Source organism: Heloderma suspectum, chromosome 12 (genome assembly GCF_057233095.1).
Source record: "Heloderma suspectum isolate Gila_16-S chromosome 12, 16-S_ref, whole genome shotgun sequence".
NCBI classification, from domain to species: domain Eukaryota; kingdom Metazoa; phylum Chordata; class Lepidosauria; order Squamata; family Helodermatidae; genus Heloderma; species Heloderma suspectum.
Window position 1 is genome coordinate 21,439,007 of NC_139469.1, and position 21,459 is coordinate 21,460,465.

At 47.8% G+C, this 21,459-nt stretch overlaps 1 protein-coding gene across 2 annotated transcripts in view; it reads right to left on the minus strand.

Moving 5' to 3' along the window:
• Window positions 1-301: 301 nt before the first annotated feature.
• The window catches only part of LOC146336673 (uncharacterized), a 49,231-nt gene continuing 28,073 nt past the window's right edge, over window positions 302-21,459 (minus strand). The window contains exons 8-14 of one of the 2 annotated variants that reach the window (XM_084818679.1): window positions 18,209-18,512; window positions 15,031-15,244; window positions 12,812-12,942; window positions 11,294-11,404; window positions 8,666-8,863; window positions 6,845-6,938; window positions 302-3,664 (exon numbers count right to left, since the gene is read on the minus strand). In XM_084818679.1, coding sequence (XP_084674805.1) covers window positions 3,601-3,664; window positions 6,845-6,938; window positions 8,666-8,863; window positions 11,294-11,404; window positions 12,812-12,942; window positions 15,031-15,244; window positions 18,209-18,512 — 1,116 coding nt within the window. In that variant the 3' untranslated portion in view covers window positions 302-3,600. The remainder of the gene's footprint in view (window positions 3,665-6,844; window positions 6,939-8,665; window positions 8,864-11,293; window positions 11,405-12,811; window positions 12,943-15,030; window positions 15,245-18,208; window positions 18,513-21,459) is intronic. The other variant, XM_084818680.1, reaches the window with a different exon arrangement.

Genomic DNA, 21,459 nt, shown 5'->3' on the forward strand with positions numbered 1-21,459 from the left:
CAGGTGGGTCTGCCAGGCTGCACTTTTTACAACCCTGTTCTAGACATGATTCTTTAATGGGGTGTATAACATGTCCAAGCACAAAACCCACAGGTGGGTGACTTGTGGCCCTCTGAATGTTGTTGGATTCCAATTCTTATCAGCCCCAGCCAGCATGGTAGTGGTCAGGAATGATAGGAATTGCAGTCCAACAAGAGCTGATGGGCCACAGGTTCCTCACCCCTGCCATAACCAATGACCAAGCTAGCCCATTGTAATTTAGTCAATCTGCATCATCCTGCCAAATAAAGAGGTGGGTTATACGTGCGTAGAAACAAATGGCCATTACACCTTTGGATGGTACAGGAATAAGACAGATAGCTACATATGACATGCACATATGAAAACACATCTACTCTTAACAGAAACATTATATTAGGAGGTGGAGGATGTCATGTGTGTAGCAACCCCCAGAACTGCATCTTTGAGTTAAGTCTCAAGTCCTTATTGTTTTGATTTAAAACTTGAGAACAGAGAAGTGGTTTTACTGCTATGGGAGTGAAGCAAAGTTACCACCATTCCTAGTCTCCCTGTTCCTACGCTTGTTCTTCCTTACCTTTTCCTGCATCCCCACCCCTGAACATCTTTACTAAAAAGCTGACAGTTTGGGGGGCGGGGAGTGGAGAGTTCTTTGCAAGAGTTACACATATTTGGTTCGGAAGATGTTCAACCCTGAATAGGATAATTCTCTTGAGCGAGTAGCTAGTTTCTTTGCTTGATACACAGAAATCCTCTGAGAGTCAGCAGGTAACAAGGGGGTGGGGAAATCGTTTGGAAGCAGAGCATAGATGTGTGTGGAATTATACAAGCTTACCTCTCGCTAAGCTCTTGCAGTTTAGCACATATTTTTCTGACCCAGTGAGGGAAGGGAATTCCTCTTTTCCTAGATCCTCTTTCAGTCCAAGGGCCAGATCCTCTTTCAGTCCATTTCAGAGAAGCTTGTGTGGGCTGCATTCCAGTCGTGAGCATGGCCAAAGGCAAAAGGGTAGGGCCAAGATACCAGCATAGCTTAGCTTAAATCTCTGACTGCTAGCAACTAAGCCTTAGGACAGGCATTTCAGCCCATTAGAATGGGGGGAGACTGCACAAAATCCGGGAAACCGCCAAATGATCGGTGGTCAGGGGAAATCAGCTGGGGCCAGGGAAATGGGACACAGCCATATATGGGACCCCCAGAGGATTTAATTCAGCTTGCAGGACTGAGGTTCCACACCCCTGCTTTAGGGGCAATGCCAGACTTAGCAGTGAGTTTCTGAACCCCCATTTTAAGCCAAACCCCACTACTAGTCTTCTTAAGTCTCCACTTACTACATGCCTGTTCATCTCCAACTGGGTTCCAATTAGTGATAGTGACCACAGCAGTATCGGTATCACGCCATTCTTCCTCGGCCACAGAGCCTCCACTTAATCCCCACAAACCCCCAATTCTTCCAGTAAAGCTGGGCCTCCCTGCTTTTACACACATGCCGCGGCTGCCCATAAGGTCAAACACTTTATTGAGAATGCATTTGGTGGCCACCACCGCTTCCCTTTTCAGCTGTTTTATCCCTCTTTGCAGAGTCCAGCTTATTGGGAGAGATGGAGGGGGGCATTCAAGAACAGGGCATGTATATGGCTTGTATTCCCTTGCAAAGCCAAGTGGCAGAACAGTTACAGAAAGTCAAACTGAGTCTCTGGAAGCTTCCAGGCAAAGCCTTTTATCGTGCAATCACCCTGCCTCCTTCGCAGGATTTTACGGGGGTTCTGGACGACGTAATCTTCCGCTTGTAACCCTCCCATATTTTCCCACAGCTTCTTCTGGCTTTTTTCTTTAAACACACACACACACACACACACACACACTAAGGGGGAAAATAGCAGAATAGCTGCGCAATGTCTTGATCAGTAGCATTAGGAGCCCTCCGTCTGGAAGCACCTCACATTTCAGGGGTGGAAAACTTTGGGGGTCCAGGGGCAATTGTCCACACAGCCCCACTCCATGGGACATACTCCTGCTGCCACACTGCAGAGGGAAAAATTGCCGGTTTATCGCCAAAATTCAGCAGCAAACAGCTATGGAGCCGTAAAAAGGCCAAATTTAGCTTGAATGCAAATCGCCAAAATGTTTTTACCAGGTGTGTGTGTGTGGGGGAACAATTCAATTTTGAAGAAGCTCTCGGGGGGGGGGGCACATTCCAGTGGTGGACAGGGCCAAAGGGAAAAAGAGTGGGGCCAAAGATACCCAAGGAGAGGCCTTTCAACCTTTTAGAAGGGGAATAAACTGCAAAAGCCAGGAAACCACCAAGCAATCAGTGGTTGGGGAAAGGGGGGCTGGATTAAGATCCCAGGCAGGCCAAATGTGGCCCATAGGCCTAAGGTTTAACATCCCTGAGACAGACAGAATTTAGAAAAACAATCAGAAAACTGGTTGCAAGACAGTAGCTTAAATCAGGCAGAAGTGTTGAGAGAAAGAAAGACTCTCATTTCAAAGGAAGAGGTAAAGGAGGAGATGGAGATATCGCCACCCATCACAAGCATCCAAACGCATCTTTGGTTTAGTTCTGGGGAAGAATGAGGCACTGGAACAGGTAAGCCCTTTTGTTGGGATTTTTTGCTCAGGCATTGGCCCGTGTGCGCGCGTGTGTGTGAGTGAACTGCCTTGTACTGGGTCTGTTCGTTCATCTTGCCCAGGATTGTCCATTTTGACTGGCAACAGATTCCCGGGTCTCAAGCAGAAGGAGTATTTCCGTCATGTATTACCTCATCCTTCTAAATCAGGGATGCAGAATCTCTTTCAGCTCGAGGGCTGAATTCCATTTTGGAGATGCTTTCAGGGGCTGGAGACAAACTGGAGCGTGACCAAAGCCAAAAACAGTGTGGCCAAAATGGCAAAAAATACCAGCTTATGTTAGCTCAAAGCTCTTTCGGCCAGTAACTGAGCCTTAGGAGAGGCATTTTGACCTTTTGGAATGGGGAGAAAACTGCAGAAAAGCTGGGAAACCACCAATCGGCAGTTGGGGGACAGGGGAAGGGGGCGTGGCCGGATTGGGATCCCAGGAGAGCTGGATTTGGCTCCCAGGCCAGTGATTCTGCACCCATATTCTAAATGGAGACGCCAGGGATTGAACCTGGGGCCTCCTGCATGCAAAGCAGGGGCTGCTTGAGGTTAAGGACAAGATGGCACCCCATTTCACCTACAGAAGCCAAGGGGACGGGCATCTTGCTTTGACACTGGTGATAGGACAGCATCTTCCACTGCATGTCAGGACAGCAGGCTAGGCTGGGTCAGTGGGAGACAGCAGGCCACCTAGAACACACAGTTTCAACAGAGGGGAATGGCTGAAGGGCTGATGCTGACATCCTCCACACCACCCAGCATCTGCTGCCTGAGAAGACCACCTCACTCTCCCTCATGGTAGAGCCAGTCCTGAACATCATAAATAAACCTCGGGCTTTTAAAATGTGCGATGTTACATTCTGGATTCATCGGTGCAAATTCCAGGCAGCTTTCTGTGATGGTTTTGCTGTTCCTTCTCAGTTCCAGAAACAGCCCTCTTCCCAGTCCGGCAGTTCCTGGCAGCCTCAGATGTCTGCCATAATCTCACAGCGGTCGTTCAGCTCAATGTTGGTATAATTCTGAGGCCGTCTGGAAAACGCAGAAGAAAATAAGTTAAAGACAATGGCATGACTTTTATTGGTTTAATTGGGAGGGGAGGGGAGAGGAAAACAACTGCTAAATGTGTTGCAGGAGTCTCTCTTTGTGTACAACGCTTTTCATTATTGCAAATCAGAACATTTTGCAACGAGAATACGCATTTAGAAGAATTAGGCACACACTTCCCTGCTTTTTGCTTAAAAAGAGTATGAATAGTTGTCAGACTTCAGACTCTGGGGGTTGGGGGTGGTTAGTTGTAGAACTTGGAACTTGTTCAGTGTAGGGGGAGGGAGCTAGGGCAGGGCTAGCTCCATGTTTAAGGGGGGCCTGGAAAACCCCAGGCAAGTAGCTTTCCTCTTCCTCCTATTTATTTCTGACTACAGGCAGGTCCAGATGGGCAGGCTTACTGCTGGAAAAGGAGGACAATGACAACGCAAACGATGTTCCTCTGATGAGTGACAGGGCTGGTGTCAGTGTTCAGCATGGTTGGGCACCTGCCAAGGGCCCACACCCCAGCAGGAGCCCCCTGACAAGAGTCCCATGGACTGTCCTCTGTAAAGTAGGACACACAGCCACCCTAAATGTACACTAAGCACACTTTCCTTGTAAAGCTTCCAAGAGGCATCTGGCCAGACATTTTAGACTATATGCAGGACTATATGGACCTTCCCTCTGAACCATCTGGGCTCTTCCTGTATTGTCACCTATCAGGGCTGGTGCCAAGGGTAAGCATGATCGGGCAACTGCTGTGGGTCCATGTACCAGCAGGGGCCCACTGACAAAAGCCCCAGGGGCTTGCTCCTCCTCTTCACCATTGCAACCTGCTTGTTCACTTGCCTCTTGCTCTGGCCCAGACAACCCAGTGGTGGTGAGGAGGAGGAGGAGGAGGAGGAGGAGGAGGAGATGCCAAGGCCTACTCCCTCACAGGCTCTCTGCCTGGCAAGCAAGCAAATGATAGCAATGATGAGAAAGAGGAGGAGGAACAATAGCAGATGGTGAGAATATAGACTCACTGCGGGAGGGGGCTCACTGAGACTGCCTTCCCCAGAGGCCCTTAAAAACTGAAGCCAGCACTGCCAGATGGCCACCATTGTAATTACCCACAATCCCCTGCAGCAACATTGCTGTGGGGCATTATAGGTAATTACAACAGTGGCTGCCCAGCGTTTATTGAAACCCTGTAAAGGAGGGCCTGAGGTAAAAATAAGAGAACTGAACAGCAGCAGGAAGAGAAAAGCATGCTGGGAGTTGTAGTCCAACACATTTGGAGGGCACCAGGTTGGGGAATTCTGCCCTAAGGAATATGGACATATCATCCATTTGGGAATTCCATGATGGGAGATCCAGTTTCAAAGCAGGAAGCTATGCAGCTCCAATTCCTGCTTCCTTGGTCCTTTCTTCTGGGTGACCTTAAAAGCAAAGTCATGGGGCTCAACTTCATTACACTTCCATCACCCTAGTAATCTCCATGCCCAAGACGAGAATGAGCAGATTTTCTCGGAGTTACATTTGGGTAAGTTTATACCATTTTGTTTCCTGATACAGGGTGAAGAGAAGAGGAGCTGACATGCCAAGGTAAATAAGTAAGATTAGTAAAATCAGTTAAGGAAACAGGCTGAGGAAGTGTGAAAAACCCGTATTGCAGGCAGGCAGGCCGGCAAGCAAAAATAGATAAATAAATAAGATGGGTAAAAATCAGCCAGGCAAAAGGGCTGAGGAAGCACAAACTTTTGCTCTGGGGAAGGATGATAGAAAGCTGTTGAAACACCCTTGGAGTTTGGTTTTAAGCAGATACTACGTATTGGAAATTTGCTTCAAAATTAGGAAAGCTAGAGTTCAGTGAAAGGGAGAATGTGCCATGAAGCCCAACTGCAAAATTTAGTACAGGTTCTGTAGAATGCACTCAACCCTGTAAACAGCTAGGAACAAGAAGAAGATCTCTAGAGTGCAGTATGTTATGATTTTATGATTGACTTATAAGCTACCTTTTGCGCAAACAACACTGTTGCTTAACATTTTCACTGGGACACTGTAAAACAGAACACCCTGTAATCCTGTGGTATCACTTTGGTGCATGGAGAACACAGTGTGTTTTGTTCTGCAACACCCTGACAAAGATTTTAAGCTAAACATTCCAAGCTCAAGAAATCACGATTTAGTAGACACTTGGGAGCAGCGGTAAAGGACCTGGGTCTCTCCAGATATTGTTGTACTACAAACTCCCATCATGCCAGACCACTGGTCATGCTGGCTGAGGATGATGGGAGTTGGAGTCCAAGAACATCAGGGGGGAAACAGGCTTCCCACCCCTGCCTCAGAAAATCTCTTATTGTTCCTGCATGGGGGGGGGGGGCTTTTGGCGCTCTGTAGCAGCTCGAGATGCCATTTTGAAAACAAATTTTCCCCTCCCCCATTTTCGGCACTCACAGGGGTCATGTGGCCTGTGGATGTCCGGCTTGTGGGGACGGATCCGGGGGGGGGGTTCAAAATGGCCGACAGGCCCATCCCTCCTTTACCATGTTGCACCCCCCACCCCCTTCCCCTTAACATGTTGTACCCCCCACCCCCTTCCCCTGTCACACGCCCATACACCCATCTTCCTGTTACCTTAACCACTGCCACCACATCGGTTCTCTGGAGAGCCGTGTGGCCAGAGGAAGTGGCTGGCATGGTTCTAACACTGCTTTCCAGAGAGCCCGCCTGACTGCCCTTTGGCTTGCACTCAGAGCGAAACAGTGGGTGAGTGGCTGCTCTGGAGAGCCCTGCCGACCCTGCTCTTCCACTACCACACATGCCACAGCAGAAGAGCAGCTGGCAGGGCTCTCCGGAGCACCTGCTGGTGGCAGTGGCCAGCCCTCCATCTTTGAAATGTACACATTCTTCTCCCATTGCTTAAAACATGTTTCCGTTCATTTTTCAAAAGTACACATTTTTCATGCACTTTTATTAAATGTACACATGCTGTCAACCCCTTTTTAAAAAAATTCTGAATCATACTGCAAGTTCGGAAATGTACAGACTTTGACCACAGAGTGTGTTCGAGTCCGTGTGCAGTCCAGAAGTTGCAAACTGCGTAAATCCTAATAAAAAACGAACCGAAACAAATTGCTCATACATTCCCTAATTTGGCCATGATACAAACCTAGAAGCAGAACCGCTGCCATTTCTTACCTTTTGATCCAGTAAAAAGCTGCACCAGCTAACAACAGTACAAGCAGGATGGACCCGAAGATAGTGAGAGCAATCTGCAAAGCTTGAAATGAAGCTAACAAAAAAATCAAAAGGAGGGGAGAGAAAGGGAATAACTCATCTGCCTTGGTAAGCTCTCTATACCTTTGGAGAAATCTTTTAGAGAGGCAGGATCACTCCTTCCAGTCTGAGTCACTGGAAAGGATGGGGAATGTATTTTGGTAGCTATGCAGTGGTGACTTCTTTTAAAAAATGGGCAGAGCAATCGTATGAGAGCAGGTATGAGAGAGAGAATGCATGGCGGATCTCCTCCTTCACCTGTGGACCTCCCTCTAGATGGCAGAGAGGCAGTTCCACAACATCCAACAGCCCTTCATGTTCCCTTTCCAAAAGCCTGGAATTGCTCCCTTAAATTCAAAGGGAAATAACACAGTGAAAACAGGAAAAATATACGTATCTATAATAATAAAAAGGATGTGTGTCTGTCTGTCCGTCCGTCAGCACCATTGCAGCAAGACCATGAAACCAAGACAACTGAAACTTGGCATGCATACTAAGGAGACCCTAGGGGTGTGCATCTCGGGGTCATTTAGTTTTCAACATGCATTAATTAATTCTAAGTAATTTAAATGTGTTCATGTGGTTGAAGCCTGCAGCAACACCTTCAGCCATTAGAGGCAGACTTCCACAACCCTATAGCTTTGCAGTCCATACAGTTTGAAGCCAGGGGAGAATAGTAGGCCAATGAACAGAGCTATATGCTAGCCCCAGCCTCTCTGCTGTGGGGCAGGCACCCCTCAGGGGAACAGAGTGGGCAGACCCCTCCCTGAGGAGGTGCACTATGGCATGGGTCATGCCTAGGAGTGCCAGCGGGCATGGCTTCACTCAGATGGGGCACGTACAATGTGTCCAATTAGACAGCTGCGTAAGATTGCTTGAAGACTTCGCTGTAACAAACTAAGGGCTATTCCAAGCCATGCAAAGCTGGGCCCATTCACTAGTAGATTATTATCTTCCAAATTTATTGTTGCAGTGCATTGGAAACACTATCAATTTCTCAGCAATCTGGAATGCTTCCTCATAAAATGTGTTTTGTTCATTGTGTCAAAAACACCGGAGATCACATTTTCTTATACGGCTGCCTTTTTCCAGCTGTGAAAAAGGGCATTACCAAATCTAGTATTAACATTTTCTTTTAGATCACATTAACTTTAGGATCACATGATATCAAATACCCATTGTATCACTGATCTGACCGCTAAGTATTTCTCTCCAAAAGCTTTGCCTGAATAAAAATATAAGGAGGCATTTAGGGATTGTTTAAAATAAGGAAGTCAAGGTACGCAATTCCTCAAATCCCTACTATTCTGCCAAGCACCATTTCCGTACTTGTGTAGTTCAATCGCTGAATTGCAGAAAACCCACAACCTCACGATTACTTCATGAGCTTCCAGACATTGCCCATGGTTTCAAGCTTTCCATGACACTAATGAGATCCAGAAACTTGTTCCTTTGGAAAAAAGAAACCGAAAGTCTCATATGCCACAAAGTTCATTTCAAGTACCAGGCAGCGTGCTTGCTGGAAAAACCCCACAGATTTGCTGAACGCATAGTAATGGTTACTATAAAAAAGAAGAAGGAAGAACAGCTGCCTCTGGCTATTGCCTCTGGAGCTTCGTGAGAGGCAGCAATGATCACATTCTGCCTGCAAGAATCTGGTCTTCCCCGTTGCCACTTTCTGCATGCATGCGCGCGCGCGCACACCCATCGTCAGCCATTCTGGTCATTTTCTCATCAGCTCACCTTCAGAACTCAATGTTGTTACGTCTGGAGATAAACATGATGCATTTGCTTTCAGGGGTCTCCCATCCACAGGAAATAGGTGGGGACTCACGGAGAAGTTCAACTGCCACTGGACAAGCAGCTGCTGCTGCTCAGGGGACCTGGGCCACACCTGGCCAGAGAGTTTCAGGGTGGAATTAAGGCAGGTAAAATTAAGCCCTGTGGAAAGACAAAAAAAAAAAGGAGGTGGGAGATGTCTGGTTCATTTCAGATCCTTCTCTTTTCACTGGTACAGTATTTTGAAAGAGGGAAAAAAATGTTTCCCTATCCCTATTTTCTTTGTTGCTGTTTATTCAGTCAGTCGCTTCCGACTCTTCGTGACTTCATGGACCAGCCCACGCCAGAGCTTCCTGTCGGCCGTCGCCACCCCCAGCTCCCCCAAGGTCGAGTCCGTCACCTCCAGAATATCATCCATCCATCTTGCCCTTGGTCGGCCCCTCTTCCTTTTGCCTTCCACTTTCCCTAGCATCAGCATCTTCTCCAGGGTGTCCTGTCTTCTCATTATGTGGCCAAATCCCTATTCTCTACACCAGGCATAATTTTGTACAGCCCTATCATTTCTCCCCTTACTCACCCTTTTTCCAAGCTAAACAATCCCAGCTGCTGTAATGCTGCTTTCCTCATAGGGGAATTGCTCCAGCCTTTTGATCATTTTAGTTGCCCTTTTCTGCACTTTTTCCAGCTCTAGAATATCTTTGTTTTGTTTTTTTAGGTGCAGTGACCAGAACTGTACACAGTATTCCAAGTGTGGTCACAGCATAGATTTGTATAACGGCAGTATGATATTGGCAGTTTTATTCTCAGTTCCTTTCCTAATTACGCCTAACGTGGAGTTTGCCTTTTTTACAGCAGCCACACACTGGGTTGACATTTTCATCGTGCTGTCCACCACAACCCCAAGATCTCTTTCTTGGTCAGTCACTGCTAGCTCAGATCCCATCAGGTTTTTACTTGAAGTGCAGCGCTCATTATGGCAGGCTTTCCTTTGCCTCTCCCTCTCCGCCCACCCCCTAAAATTATCTGATATCTGGATCCTCACTACACAGATGTTTTAAGAAGCTGAGCTTGCTGAGCAAGAAAGGAGAACTGAAATTAGCTGTCCTGGGACAAAAGATATGTACAATCGGTTCCCTGTGCATGTTTACTCACAAGTCAGTCTGAGGGGGATCACTGGCACTTAATCCTAAGTAGGGATGTACGAAAGTCACTTACCTTTTTGAAGGGTGACATTCGCAGTGGGGGGGAGGCGCTCCATCCCTCCCCCCGAAATTCTCTCCGACTGGCTCTGCTCCGCAGAGATTCTGTGGAGCCGCCGGCCAGGGCCACCCGCAGCCGGACATCCAGCCGCTGGGCAGCCTGCAGGGACACAAATGGCGGCAGCCATAGCCACCGCCATTTGCGTCCCTGTATTTTGCTGTGATAGGCTACAAAAATATTTACATAGCCTATCACGGCAAAAAAAAAACCAACAGCGGACGCAAATGGCGGCGGCTATGGCGGCCACTATTTGCATTCCCTTTTTTTTGCCATTTTAGCCTATGTAAATATTTACGTAGGCTATTAGGGCAACAAAAAAAAGGGAACGCAAATGGCGTAGTAGCATAAATATTTACGTAGGCTAAAACGGCAAACAAAAAGGGAACGCAAATGGCGGCCGCCATAGCTGCCACCATTTGCGTTCCCTTAGTTAAGCTGTGATAGGCTACGTAAATACTTACGTAGCCTATCTTGGCTACATGGAAGAAGTGATTGGCGGCCGCCATAGCTGCCACCATTCGCAAATCAGCGCGGATGGCAGCAGGTAGGTGCTCCATTCCGGGCCCATTTCCAGGGGGGGGGGGGCTTCGTTCCACCACGGATTTCAGGGGGCCGAATGCACTGGCATTCAGCCTCACCGAGATCCGTGGCGGAATTCTCTGACATCCCTACTCCCAAGTAAGTGCGCACAGGACTACTTCTTTAACGCAGGAGTGGAAAAATCTGGGGCACTGCATCACAATCCCTGCAGGATCACAGGTTACCTGCTCCTGCTTTAAAGTTCAGGTATAAGGGAATGGATGGGAAGTGGCAACTGTAACATGCCAACAATTAATACTTGCTGCAGGCATGAGCATAGCTCCCTGGACCCATCCACACTACTGGCCATCTGTCAAACCTTCCAGTTCTGTTCCTCTTTATCAGCGGTGCAATGAAACCAGGGCTCCCAGGGACGCGGTGCTAGGACGTTTTTATTAGGGACGCAGATGTCATCCGCCACCCCCCCTTAGAATTCCTTGCTTCCTCTGAGCTTAGCTGCAATTCACACAGTAGCTGCGGGGAAATGAATTTTCCTAGCCACAATAGTTCCCTGTTGTAATGCAAAGCATTTTGGGGTGGCTTGGTCTTGAATGGGCATTGAGCACCCATGAACTTTACAAACAACCTGGAGATGCTAGAACTGGTTTGTTGATATGGGTCAACACATGTCATGAACTTTTGGACTCTTCTTGGGGACGTGGCAATGGGGACAGCCATGATGAACAGCTGCACTTCAACATTTACCACTACACCAAAATTATTTAGGAAAAGTCCAGTACATTGCATACAGACCTTGTAGATAGCACAGAGAGATGCCACATAAACAACTTTCTTCCATGGATGTTACTAGCGCTCGCTGGAGGCTGGCCAGTGTCGGTGCGTTCCGAGGCCACATGGAACAATCTAGTGGGAGGAGAACAAAAAGTTAGAGGTATTGAACATGTCCCCCTTGGCATCCACGCAAGTGACATGTTCCACGCAAGCACGTGGCAGAGAGGCCCAATGCTCTATTAAAAAGGGAAAAGCTGTTTCAAGGACGAATTCAGAGCACAGAAGTGTGCGCATGCTTAACCCTTTCCCTTACCACCCACATGGCTTTTCCTTGCCACGGGCTGGGCTTCCCAGCGCTGCTTGTACAGTTATTAAAAACCAGTTCAGTACACACTATTTATTTATTTATTACATTTATATCTCACTCCTTAAGGAACCCAAAGCAGTGAACATAATCCTCCACCTCCTCCATTTTATCCTCACAACACCAACCCTGTGAGGTGGGTTGGGCTGAGAGCCTGTGACTGGCCCAAAGCCACCCAGTGAGCTTCCATGGCCAAGTGGGGACTAGAACCTGGATATCCCGACTCCAATCCAACACTCTAGCCACTACACCACACTGGCTCTAATAACACCAATAATTCCTTATGAACTGTTTGTCATAAGGACATAAGAAGAGCCATGCTGGATCAGACCTAGGGTCCATCTAGCCCACCTTTCTGTTCACACAGTGGCCAACCAGCTGCCCATTGGAAACCCACAAGCAGGACATGACTGCAACAGCACCCTCCCACCCATGTTCCCCAGCAACTGGTGTATATAGGCATACTGCCTCTGATACTGGAGGTATCATATAGCCACCTAGCCACCAGGACGAGGAACCATTAATAGCCTTCTCCTCCATGAATTTGTCCAATCCCCTTTTAAAGCCATCCAAATTGGTGGTCATCACTGCATCTTGCAGAAGTGAATTCCATAGTTTAACTATGTGTTGTGTGAAGAAGTGCTTCCTTTGATCTGTCCTTAATCTCCCACCAATCAGCTTCTAGAACCCCGGGTTCTAGTATTATTAAACAGGAAGAAAAATGTCTCCCTATCCACTTTCTCCACACCATACATAATTTTGTACAACTCTGTCATGTCTCCCCTCACTTGCCTTTTCTCTAAGCTATATAGTCTGAGATGCTGTAACCTTTCCTCATAGGAAAGTTGTTGTTTTTTAATTTCCATTTTTATTCCCCCCACCCCCACACACTTACAAATCAGCAACACATATGCATTCTCTCTCACACATATTTGCTAGGGACAAACATCTGAAAAGCATTAATTAAAACTCTGAAGCTGCCACGCCTGCCTAATATTGTATTTGCAGTCTACATACAGTTGTTGTTACTCATGGACCTACGAAACGGAAAAAATCTTCCACGGAAGAAATGAAGCACTGGAAAAATGTCTGTAGAAACTTTTTCCACCCCACATCACTGCCAGGGGGTCAACCCCATTCTAAACCTTCTTTAAGAAAAAGATTGCTTCTCTTACCAGGCGTTAACAAGCACATCCCAAGATTCAGAGAAAAAGATTCTCGAGGGCAGCTGTTCTCCAAGCCAGGTGTGGGATCAGAGACCGCAAAGGTTTCCTTGCAGGAAGGACAGCGGCTCAAGGACAACTGTCTGCCAAGCAAAAAAACATCCCAAATCAGTGCTGAAGTTGCAGCTTCAGCTTCCGCAGGAGGTAAAGGCTCTGATTAATGGCAGCTGGGAAGGGAAGAGATCAACCCATCCTCCTCCACACAACAACAGAACACTCCCTTCTTATGCCTGCAATTCTTTAAGGGTGGGGGGGAAACAGTGACTGAGCTACAAGCTGTGTCTTCGGGGCTGGCCCTACCATTAGGCAGGGTGAGACGACCCCCTCAGGAGGCAGCAGCAAGGTGTTGGAGGAGATATCTGTATGCCTGTCCTCTGCTCCCTAAGCTACCCCGCTTCTCTTTAGGTGCAGTGGAGGATGCTGTCCCATTGCCAGTGTTGAAGAAAGATTCAACTACCTCTCCAGTGGGCTTTTGTACATGGAATGGGAGGGGGCCATCTTGTCCTTGGCCTCAGGCCCCAGAATACCTTGGGCTGGCCATGTACGTCTTTGCCATGCCTTCACTTAGAGGAATCTTCTTCAGAGGAAGAACTAGAGCCTCCAGAAACCAAGGGCATACTAGAGCAGTCGCTGGCATCAGACCAGGAAGAGCTTGGACCCTTGGGGGAGACAGTTGTAGGTCCTTCCCTGTCAGGGGGAGGAGACTCTGACTCTGGAGCAGATGCAGAGGAAGCCCCTGGCCCCCAGGGGCGTTGTTGCCTCAAGGCCTCCTGTAAGTAGGAGTACTTGTGTACAAAGAAGGTCTCCTCAGGCGAAAGCAACCGCTCTGGAATAGGGCTCTGGCCAGAGAGCTCTAATGGACAGCAGCTGAGTTTGGGTGGGGCTCAGCAGCCCTTGTGGTTAAAAGCCTTCGGTCAGAGTTTGGTAGCTGCTGGAAACAACATCTCATCAGGTCCTCCTGACCTTGTCTTGTGATTGAACCTCTGTGCTACAGACCTTGGACTCCTGTTTGACTCTTCTGCTGGATTATGTATGCATCTGACTGCCTAACTGTGTTTGACCGCTGCCTGGTTGACCATTCCTGCTTTGCCCGATGCCATGTACTGGGTTGATTGCCTGCGCTTTGACCCTGTGCCTGCTAACTCAATCACTTCTGCCTTTGCCTGAACTCCCTTGAACTGAAACCTGTCTGCTGGAACATCGGCCTGTGTTACTACTTGGCTTTGTGGTCAGCCCTATCACTGAGACTGCTACAGCCAATGCAGGATGGTCTTTAAGATAATGTATAGCTTGGCAGAGAGGTCACTGGGAGCAGCCAGCTCCTGCACATCTCCTTGCTCACCTATTAGAATTGCGCCCCAACCTGAATTGACTTCCTCAGTGAACGAGCTAATGGAAGCCAGCGGAGACTGGTGGCTCCTACGTCAGCGGGGCAGTAAATCCGCTCTGGGTTTCAGTCAGAATTCTAAAGGAGCTATCCAAAATGCTGAGCCCTATCCCAAAAAGGGTTCCACACCTTGGATAGCTCCCTTAGAGTTCTGACTGAAATGCAGAGTGGATTTACCGCCCCACTGACATAGGAGCCATTAGCCTCCACTGATCGAAGCATGAGGGTTAAAGACATTTCAGGAAGCAATGAACCTGTGGAAAACCCGTATTGGAGGAGGAGGACATATAATGGCCCTGCTGGCTGAGAATGCTGGAAGCTGCACATCTGGAGGGCACCAGATTGGGGGAAGGCTGCTTTGTGGTGTTGGACAAGCACTGCAGGAGCTCCGGGTTCAAATCTCCACCCAGCAATGAAGTAAACTGACTCTCTCTCTTGCCTTACTTACGTCACATATGTATTTATTTAAAGTACTTTTTATCCTGCTCCTCAGCCAAAGAGACTCCTGAAGTGGCTTACATAAAATCAGTAAAAGAAGACAACCCTTGCCCCACAGGCTTACAGTCTAAAACAACGCAACACACAAGGAAAAACGAATTGGCAGGGAAGAGGGGAAAAATTAAAAGTTTTTCGGTAGGGCTGGTGTAATGGCCCTGTTTTCCCCCTCTCATCTCCCTCTGCACAGCTCAGCGGAATGGCTGGATGCTGGTAGATAGGACTACCTGGGCAGTGCTGAAGGAAAATATGGGATTTAAATGTAATAATAAATAAAGAGCTACCTCACCTTTTTCCTTTCCTGGATACAAAGTGGATTGGCTCAGGAAGACCCGGAGGAGCTTTGCTTGCACCGGGCTCCTGCATATATACCACAGCATCTTCTATGTTCTCTGCAGTAGCTAGAAGATTGTCTGGGAATCGTGTTCTAGGGCTGAAGAGCGCGACAACATAGATCCCCCGCTGGGTGGGAGGATGGCTCCATAAAGGTTTCACCATTCGCTCTGGAAACACAGAAGGGATAAAACCGTGAAGGGGCAGTGGAAACCGTGTTTCACTCCCCATCTCCATCAACCCCTTCGCCGTTTCTTGATAAAACACATTGCTTAATTTTAGATGCTATTCAGCTATGGAAAAAAGTGACTCCTGATCAACTGATATGAGCCAACCTACTTTGTCAAGTAACCTCAAGGTTTGAGAATTTCTCCCCTTCTCTACATTGCTCACAATTTTTATAAAACCCTAGTGCAGCCTTGTAAATAAGATCACAAAGGCTACCAGCCTGCATTGCCACGCTGGCCATGGAAGAAGGAAAGCACTCTCCTCCATAGCCAGTATGGACATCAAGAGGATGGGGATGCAGGACGGGAAGCCCCTTTCTCCGCAGCCAGGACAGAAACACAGAAAGCTGGCGGAAGCAGCATGGAACAATTCATCAACCATCATCTGCCAGCCTGCTCACTTGCCTGCATAGAATTCCTTGTTGCCTATGGTGACCAGGTCAGTTATTCAATACAAGGCTGTTCAATCATATCAATTATCCCCCCTCTGAGTTAAAGAAACAAGAACCCTAAAACACTTTTTAGCTTTTCTTCATTGCCATAGGGCTTCAACCCATTAGTATTTCCCATTGTCTGTTTCTGTAGCTGTTCAGAATCTGAAGGAATCTGTAAAATCCTTTTATATTCTTTATTTTTTTAGATGAGTCAACTAGAACTGTATGTATGTATTTATTCATCGCATTTATATCCCGCCTTTTTTCCTCTTGTAAGGAACCCAAGGTGGCTTACATGATCCTCCTTCTCTCCATTTTATCCTCTCAACAACCCTGTGAGGTAGGTGGGGCTGAGAATCTGTGACTGGCTCAAAGTCACCCAGTGAGCTTCCATGGCTGAGTGGGGACTAGAACCCGGATCTCCCAGCTCCCAGTCCAGCACTCTCACCACTACACCACACTGGCTCTCTGAACTGTAGACAGAACTGTACAACTGCAACTGTACACAGTATTCTAAATATGGCTACTCCATAGATTTATATGATGGCATTATGATACCTGGCAATTTAATTTACTGCAGCACCCAAATTTAAAGAGAAGGTTTATATTTATATTATTCCTACAATTTGAGACCTACAACAAATTGTTGTGGCGTAACCCCGGTAGGGATGCTTCAGGAATTTGTTCTTTGCGTAACCCCATACAAAATGTTCTCATCTTGGAGCAACATGCATATCAGAACTTAGCTATCCAAAAGATTTCACACTTCTTCAAATGTTGCAATGCAGTTTTCAGTAGTGTAAAGATATCAAAATATGCATTTAAAGGCACATGACACATGATACATATTTTGAGATGATTTTTTTTTTAAATCTTCAGATTAATGTGGAAACAAAATGGAGTTATGGATAAAAGCATGCAAAAGGTGTCACAGGTTGGAGACAAGAGTCATCCATCCCTAACAGGAGTGTTTCTGCTCAGGACTCCAGCCAGACTTGTATGGGTCTTGAAGTTGAGATACTCCAGGAATTAATGGAAGTTGACTTGAGCCAACAATGTATTGAAAGACCTGATGGGAAAAGAGTCTGGAGAAGCTAAATTCGGCCCACAAATGAACAGCAAGCACATCTGTAGTTTAGCTCAATTTTTAGTTAATAGTATTCACACACACACACACACACACTCTACTACTAAACTCCACTGATGAACACTGGAAGAGAGTAACTGAGTCTCCTTTCAAATTCAAGATGGCCTCTTCCAATTGGCCAGTGCAACTCTAGCTTCTATATTACACTGCCACCTTCACCTTCACAGGTATATGAGAGATAGAACCGTACGTATCGCACGCTGCAGTAGAGAGAGAAAGAGAATGAGGATAAGAGACAATAACATGACTAAGTAGACGGGGTCAATGGTGTGGATTTTCCCCATGCAATCAGCACCCCAAGGTGCTGATAGGAACATAGGAAGCTACCTTATACTGAATCAAACCATTGGTTCATCTAGTCCAGCACCGTCGGCATGGACTGGCAGTGGCTCTCCAGTCCATGCCGAGGACGGACCTTTTCTTAACCCTAAAAAGGTAAAGGTAAAGGTGTCCCCAACCAGTCGTGTCCGACTCCAGGGTGCGGTGCTCATCCCCTTTTCTAAGCCAAAGAGCCAGCGCTGTCCGAAGACGCTTCCGTGGTCATGTGGCCGGCGTGACTGAACACCGAGGTGCACGGAACGCTGTTACCTTTCCCACCGAGGCGGTACCTATTTATCTACTTGCAATGTCTTGCTTTCGAACTGCGAGGTTGGCAGGAGCTGGGCTTGAAGACGGGAGCTCACTCCGTCACGCGGCACCCGGGTCTCGAACTGCTGTCCTGCTGACCTTCCAGTCTGCAGTTCAGCGTCTTAACCACTAAGCCACCTGGGATCAAACCTGGGACTTTCTGCCTGCAAAAGCTGTGCTCTGCCACTAATTCATAGCCCCTCCAGGTGTGAAAGATCATAGGAAGAGCTGTGTTGGATCAGACCAAGGGTACATCTAGTCCAGCGTTCTGTTCCTACAGTGGCCAACCAGCTGTCGACCGGGAACCCACAAACAGGATGCGAGTGCAACAGCACTCTCCCACCCATGTTCCCCAGCAACTAGTGCACATAGGTATACTGCCTCTGATACTAGAGGAAGCACATAGCCATCAAGACTTGCAGCTATTGATAGCCTTCTCCTCCAGGCATTTGTCTAACCCCTTTTTAAAGCCACCCAAATTGGTGGTCATCACTATATCTTGTGGTAGCGAATTCCACAGTTTAACTATGCGCTGTGTGCCACAAAGATCTGCTCTGCTCACTAGGCTCTACGCTCTGGTGCTGCAGCCCGTCAAAACAGCGGCCAAGTTACAGGCGGTGCATGAGAAGGACCCCCAACGTAACTCCTTGGCATGCAGAAGCCAAGCAGAATAGTTTCCCGGTGTGTAGCGTGACATACCATGAGCCTTGCCAGGCCTGGATTGTCCTTCTGGTAAAAGGAGGAACAAGCCGTTGCTTCCAAACGTGCCCTCCAGTCGGATATGGGCATATGGTGCGGCATCGTGCCTAGCAAAGAAAAGCAGTCTGTATCCTCCCAAGCTGGCTCCAGGTTTCCCTTTCAGCTCAATGAACTGGTGCACACTGCTGCTGTTGGCCATGCCCAGTTCGTTGATTACGACCGAACGCTGGTAGGGAGCTTCCTCGGTAGAATTCAAGCCAAGAGGTGGACAAGCATTCTCGTGGAAAGGAGTTATTTCCGTCAACTGGGGTGGGGAGAGAAAGACCCACAAAATATTTTACTATTCCAGCAAGTTTATGTAATAAATTCTCTGCCCTCCCTAAATTTATTTTCGAGGAGTCAGAACTCTGCTGCAGAGAAAAGTACCTGGGGGTCAGGTATTGCACAACCCTTTTAAAAAAACACAAGGATGCAAGAGCGGTCCTGCTTCGATCAGACCAAAGATGCATCTGCCCTGGCAAACTGCTTCCAACTGTGGCCAGCCAGATGTCCCTGGGAAGCCTGCATGAAAGTAATATCCTTCCCCTGTTGTACATCCTCAACAGCTGACTGTTGGAGGTATGCTACTTCTGAACATGGAGGTTCCATTCCCAACCATAATGACTATGAAAGAACATAAAGCAGGATTCCCCAACCTTTCTCGGCACATTTGGGAATGTGAGAAACTGCTGTGGACACCACCACAAAATGGCTCCCACAGCCGCTAGTCACATGATGGCTGCTGGGAGGGCCTGGCTAGTCAAGAGGTGTGTGTGTCTGGAGGGGTGGGAGAGAGAAATAGCGAGGCTAGAGGCTGTGAGGGAGGGAGGGAGAAATGGAAAGAGTTGCTTCCTGGCCTGCCCAATCTTCCATCCACACAGACCTTTTCCCTTCGCACTCACTCTCTCTACTGCCAGCCTCTAGCCTTGCTATTTCTCTCCCTTCCCCATCCCTAGCCGCCTCCTTTCTCTCCCTTCCGAGCCTTGCTCTTTCTCTCCAGCTCACCCCTTTATCTTGCGTTCTCTCCATTCCCAGCCTCTGGCCTTGCTATTTCTCTACCTTCCCCATCCCTAGCCACCTCCTTTCATTCCTTTCCTAGCCTTGCTCTTTCTCTCCATCTCACCCCTTTATCTTGCTCCTTCTCTCCATTTCTAGCCTCGCTATTTCTCTCCTCACAACCTCTTTACCTCACTGTTTCTCCCCCCTCCTAGCCTCTATCCTCACTGTCTCCCCCCACCCCCCTCTACCCCTTTGCCTTGCTTTCTCTTCCTGCCTGCTGATCAGCGTCAGGTTCAGGAACAGGAAGGACAACCTGGCACCCTGATGTTTTTCAATTTTTTTATTACACTTTTTTTTTTTTAAGGGGGCACAGAGTGAAGACCTATGCAGGCACCAGTGGAGGTGCCCAAGGGTGCCATGGGACTCGCGGGTGCTGCATTGGGGGCTCCTGAATAAGGAGTGCCCTGCTGGGCCAGAGCAAAGTCCATCTAGTCCTGTATCCCATTTCCTATAGTGGCGAATCAGATTCCCCTGAGAAGCCCACAAGTGCAACAGCCCTCTTCCTACGCTTCCCCCCCATCAACTGGTATTTCAAGATACACTGCCTCTAAACCTGGAGGTTCTCTTTAGCTATTGTTGGCAACAGTGCTGGCTCCAGGTTTCTAAGTTCCCTCAGCGAGTCTACTTTCTTGTCTCCATCGTCCCTCGCCACGCTTGCTCCTCATCCTCTTTCTCATCATTGCTCCCGCTAGCTTGCTTGACAGGCAGAGATCCAGGGACTGAGTATGCAGTGGCATCTACTGTTCCTCCTTCCCACCACCACCATTGTCTGGGTCAGAGCCAGGTGAACGAACAGCTTGCAACGGTGAAGAGGAGGAGCAAGTCCAGGGGGCTCTTGTCAGTGGACCCCTGCTGGGGTGTGGGCCCTACCCTTGGGGCCAGCCCTGATAGGTGACAATATAGGAAGAGCCCTGCTGGATCAGGGGGAAGGTCCATGTAGTCCAAAATGGCCGGCCAGATGCATATGCTAATTTCTACATAGAGATGCAAATGTAGAAAGAATTCTTATGATTTAAAGAGAAATGCAATTCTTTGATGAGGTTCTGCTGGGCTTTAAAAACCTGGCTGTTCAGGCGGGCATTTGGGGTGGGTTAGGTTTTTTTAGAGCAGTGTTTTGTTATTTTGTTGTTGTTGTTCAGTTGATTAGGTAAATTTGTTATTAGTATTGTACACCGCCTAGAGTGGCTGGGTAGATGGCCAGATGGGTGGCTAATCAATCAAATAAATAAATAAATGCAAGACATCTCAGTATAGTGGGGAAGACTGTGACCAGGTGACCTATGTCTGCTCAGAGGTGAACTATGAATGGCAGCTTCAAGGCTCCCGGGCTCTCCCTTCTTAAGTCCAAATCAGACACTAGTTTAAATGTGTGTCTGGCAGCTAGGTCTTTTATCCTTCTTAATTTTTACTCTAGAGTAGGTGCAGGGCCCCCCAATCCAGATCAGGACACTGGTGTGGGGGGCGGGGGTAGGAGGCTTTTCAGGTGTGGATTAGTCTCCCTATGCCTACTCAAGAGTAAAAATGAAGACACAGCTGCTTAGACACACATTGAAAGCCATGTCTTTTTTGGCTAAAAGGATTTTTAAAAAAAATCTTTAAACTGGGCAGCCCATTCAAATGGAGAGCGCCTTCTAATAGAGGACTGCCCTCTGTGGAGTAGGACAAATGGCCACTGTAATACACAAAGCAAACACGTTTGAGCCTCCTACTCCTAAGAGCAGTTGCAAAAATTTGGCTCATTTGTTTGTTCCTTAAAAGGTGGATGGAACTGTGCTGGAAAAGAGAAATGGCCAGAAAGACAGATATACACAACAAACAAAGGAGGCGAATCGCTTGGCACCAAGGACCAAACTACATGTTCTGCTTACAGTGGCATTAGGACCTCTTTTTGCAAAGTGGGGTTGGGGTGTCGGGGGGGGGGGATGTAATTTCCAACAGAGAAGCTTCACCCTTCCCCTACCCACCCCTTTTCGACTCCAAACTCCTAATGTTTGCAACAGAAACAAGGACTGAAGGCCCAAACAGACATTAGTTTAAATCCGTATCCAGCAGCTATGTCTTTTCTCCATTTTTTTTTATTTTTCTTATTTTTTAACTCTAAAGCAGGTGCAGGAGGCCCTATCTGGATCTTGAAAGCCCTGCTACACCCGATG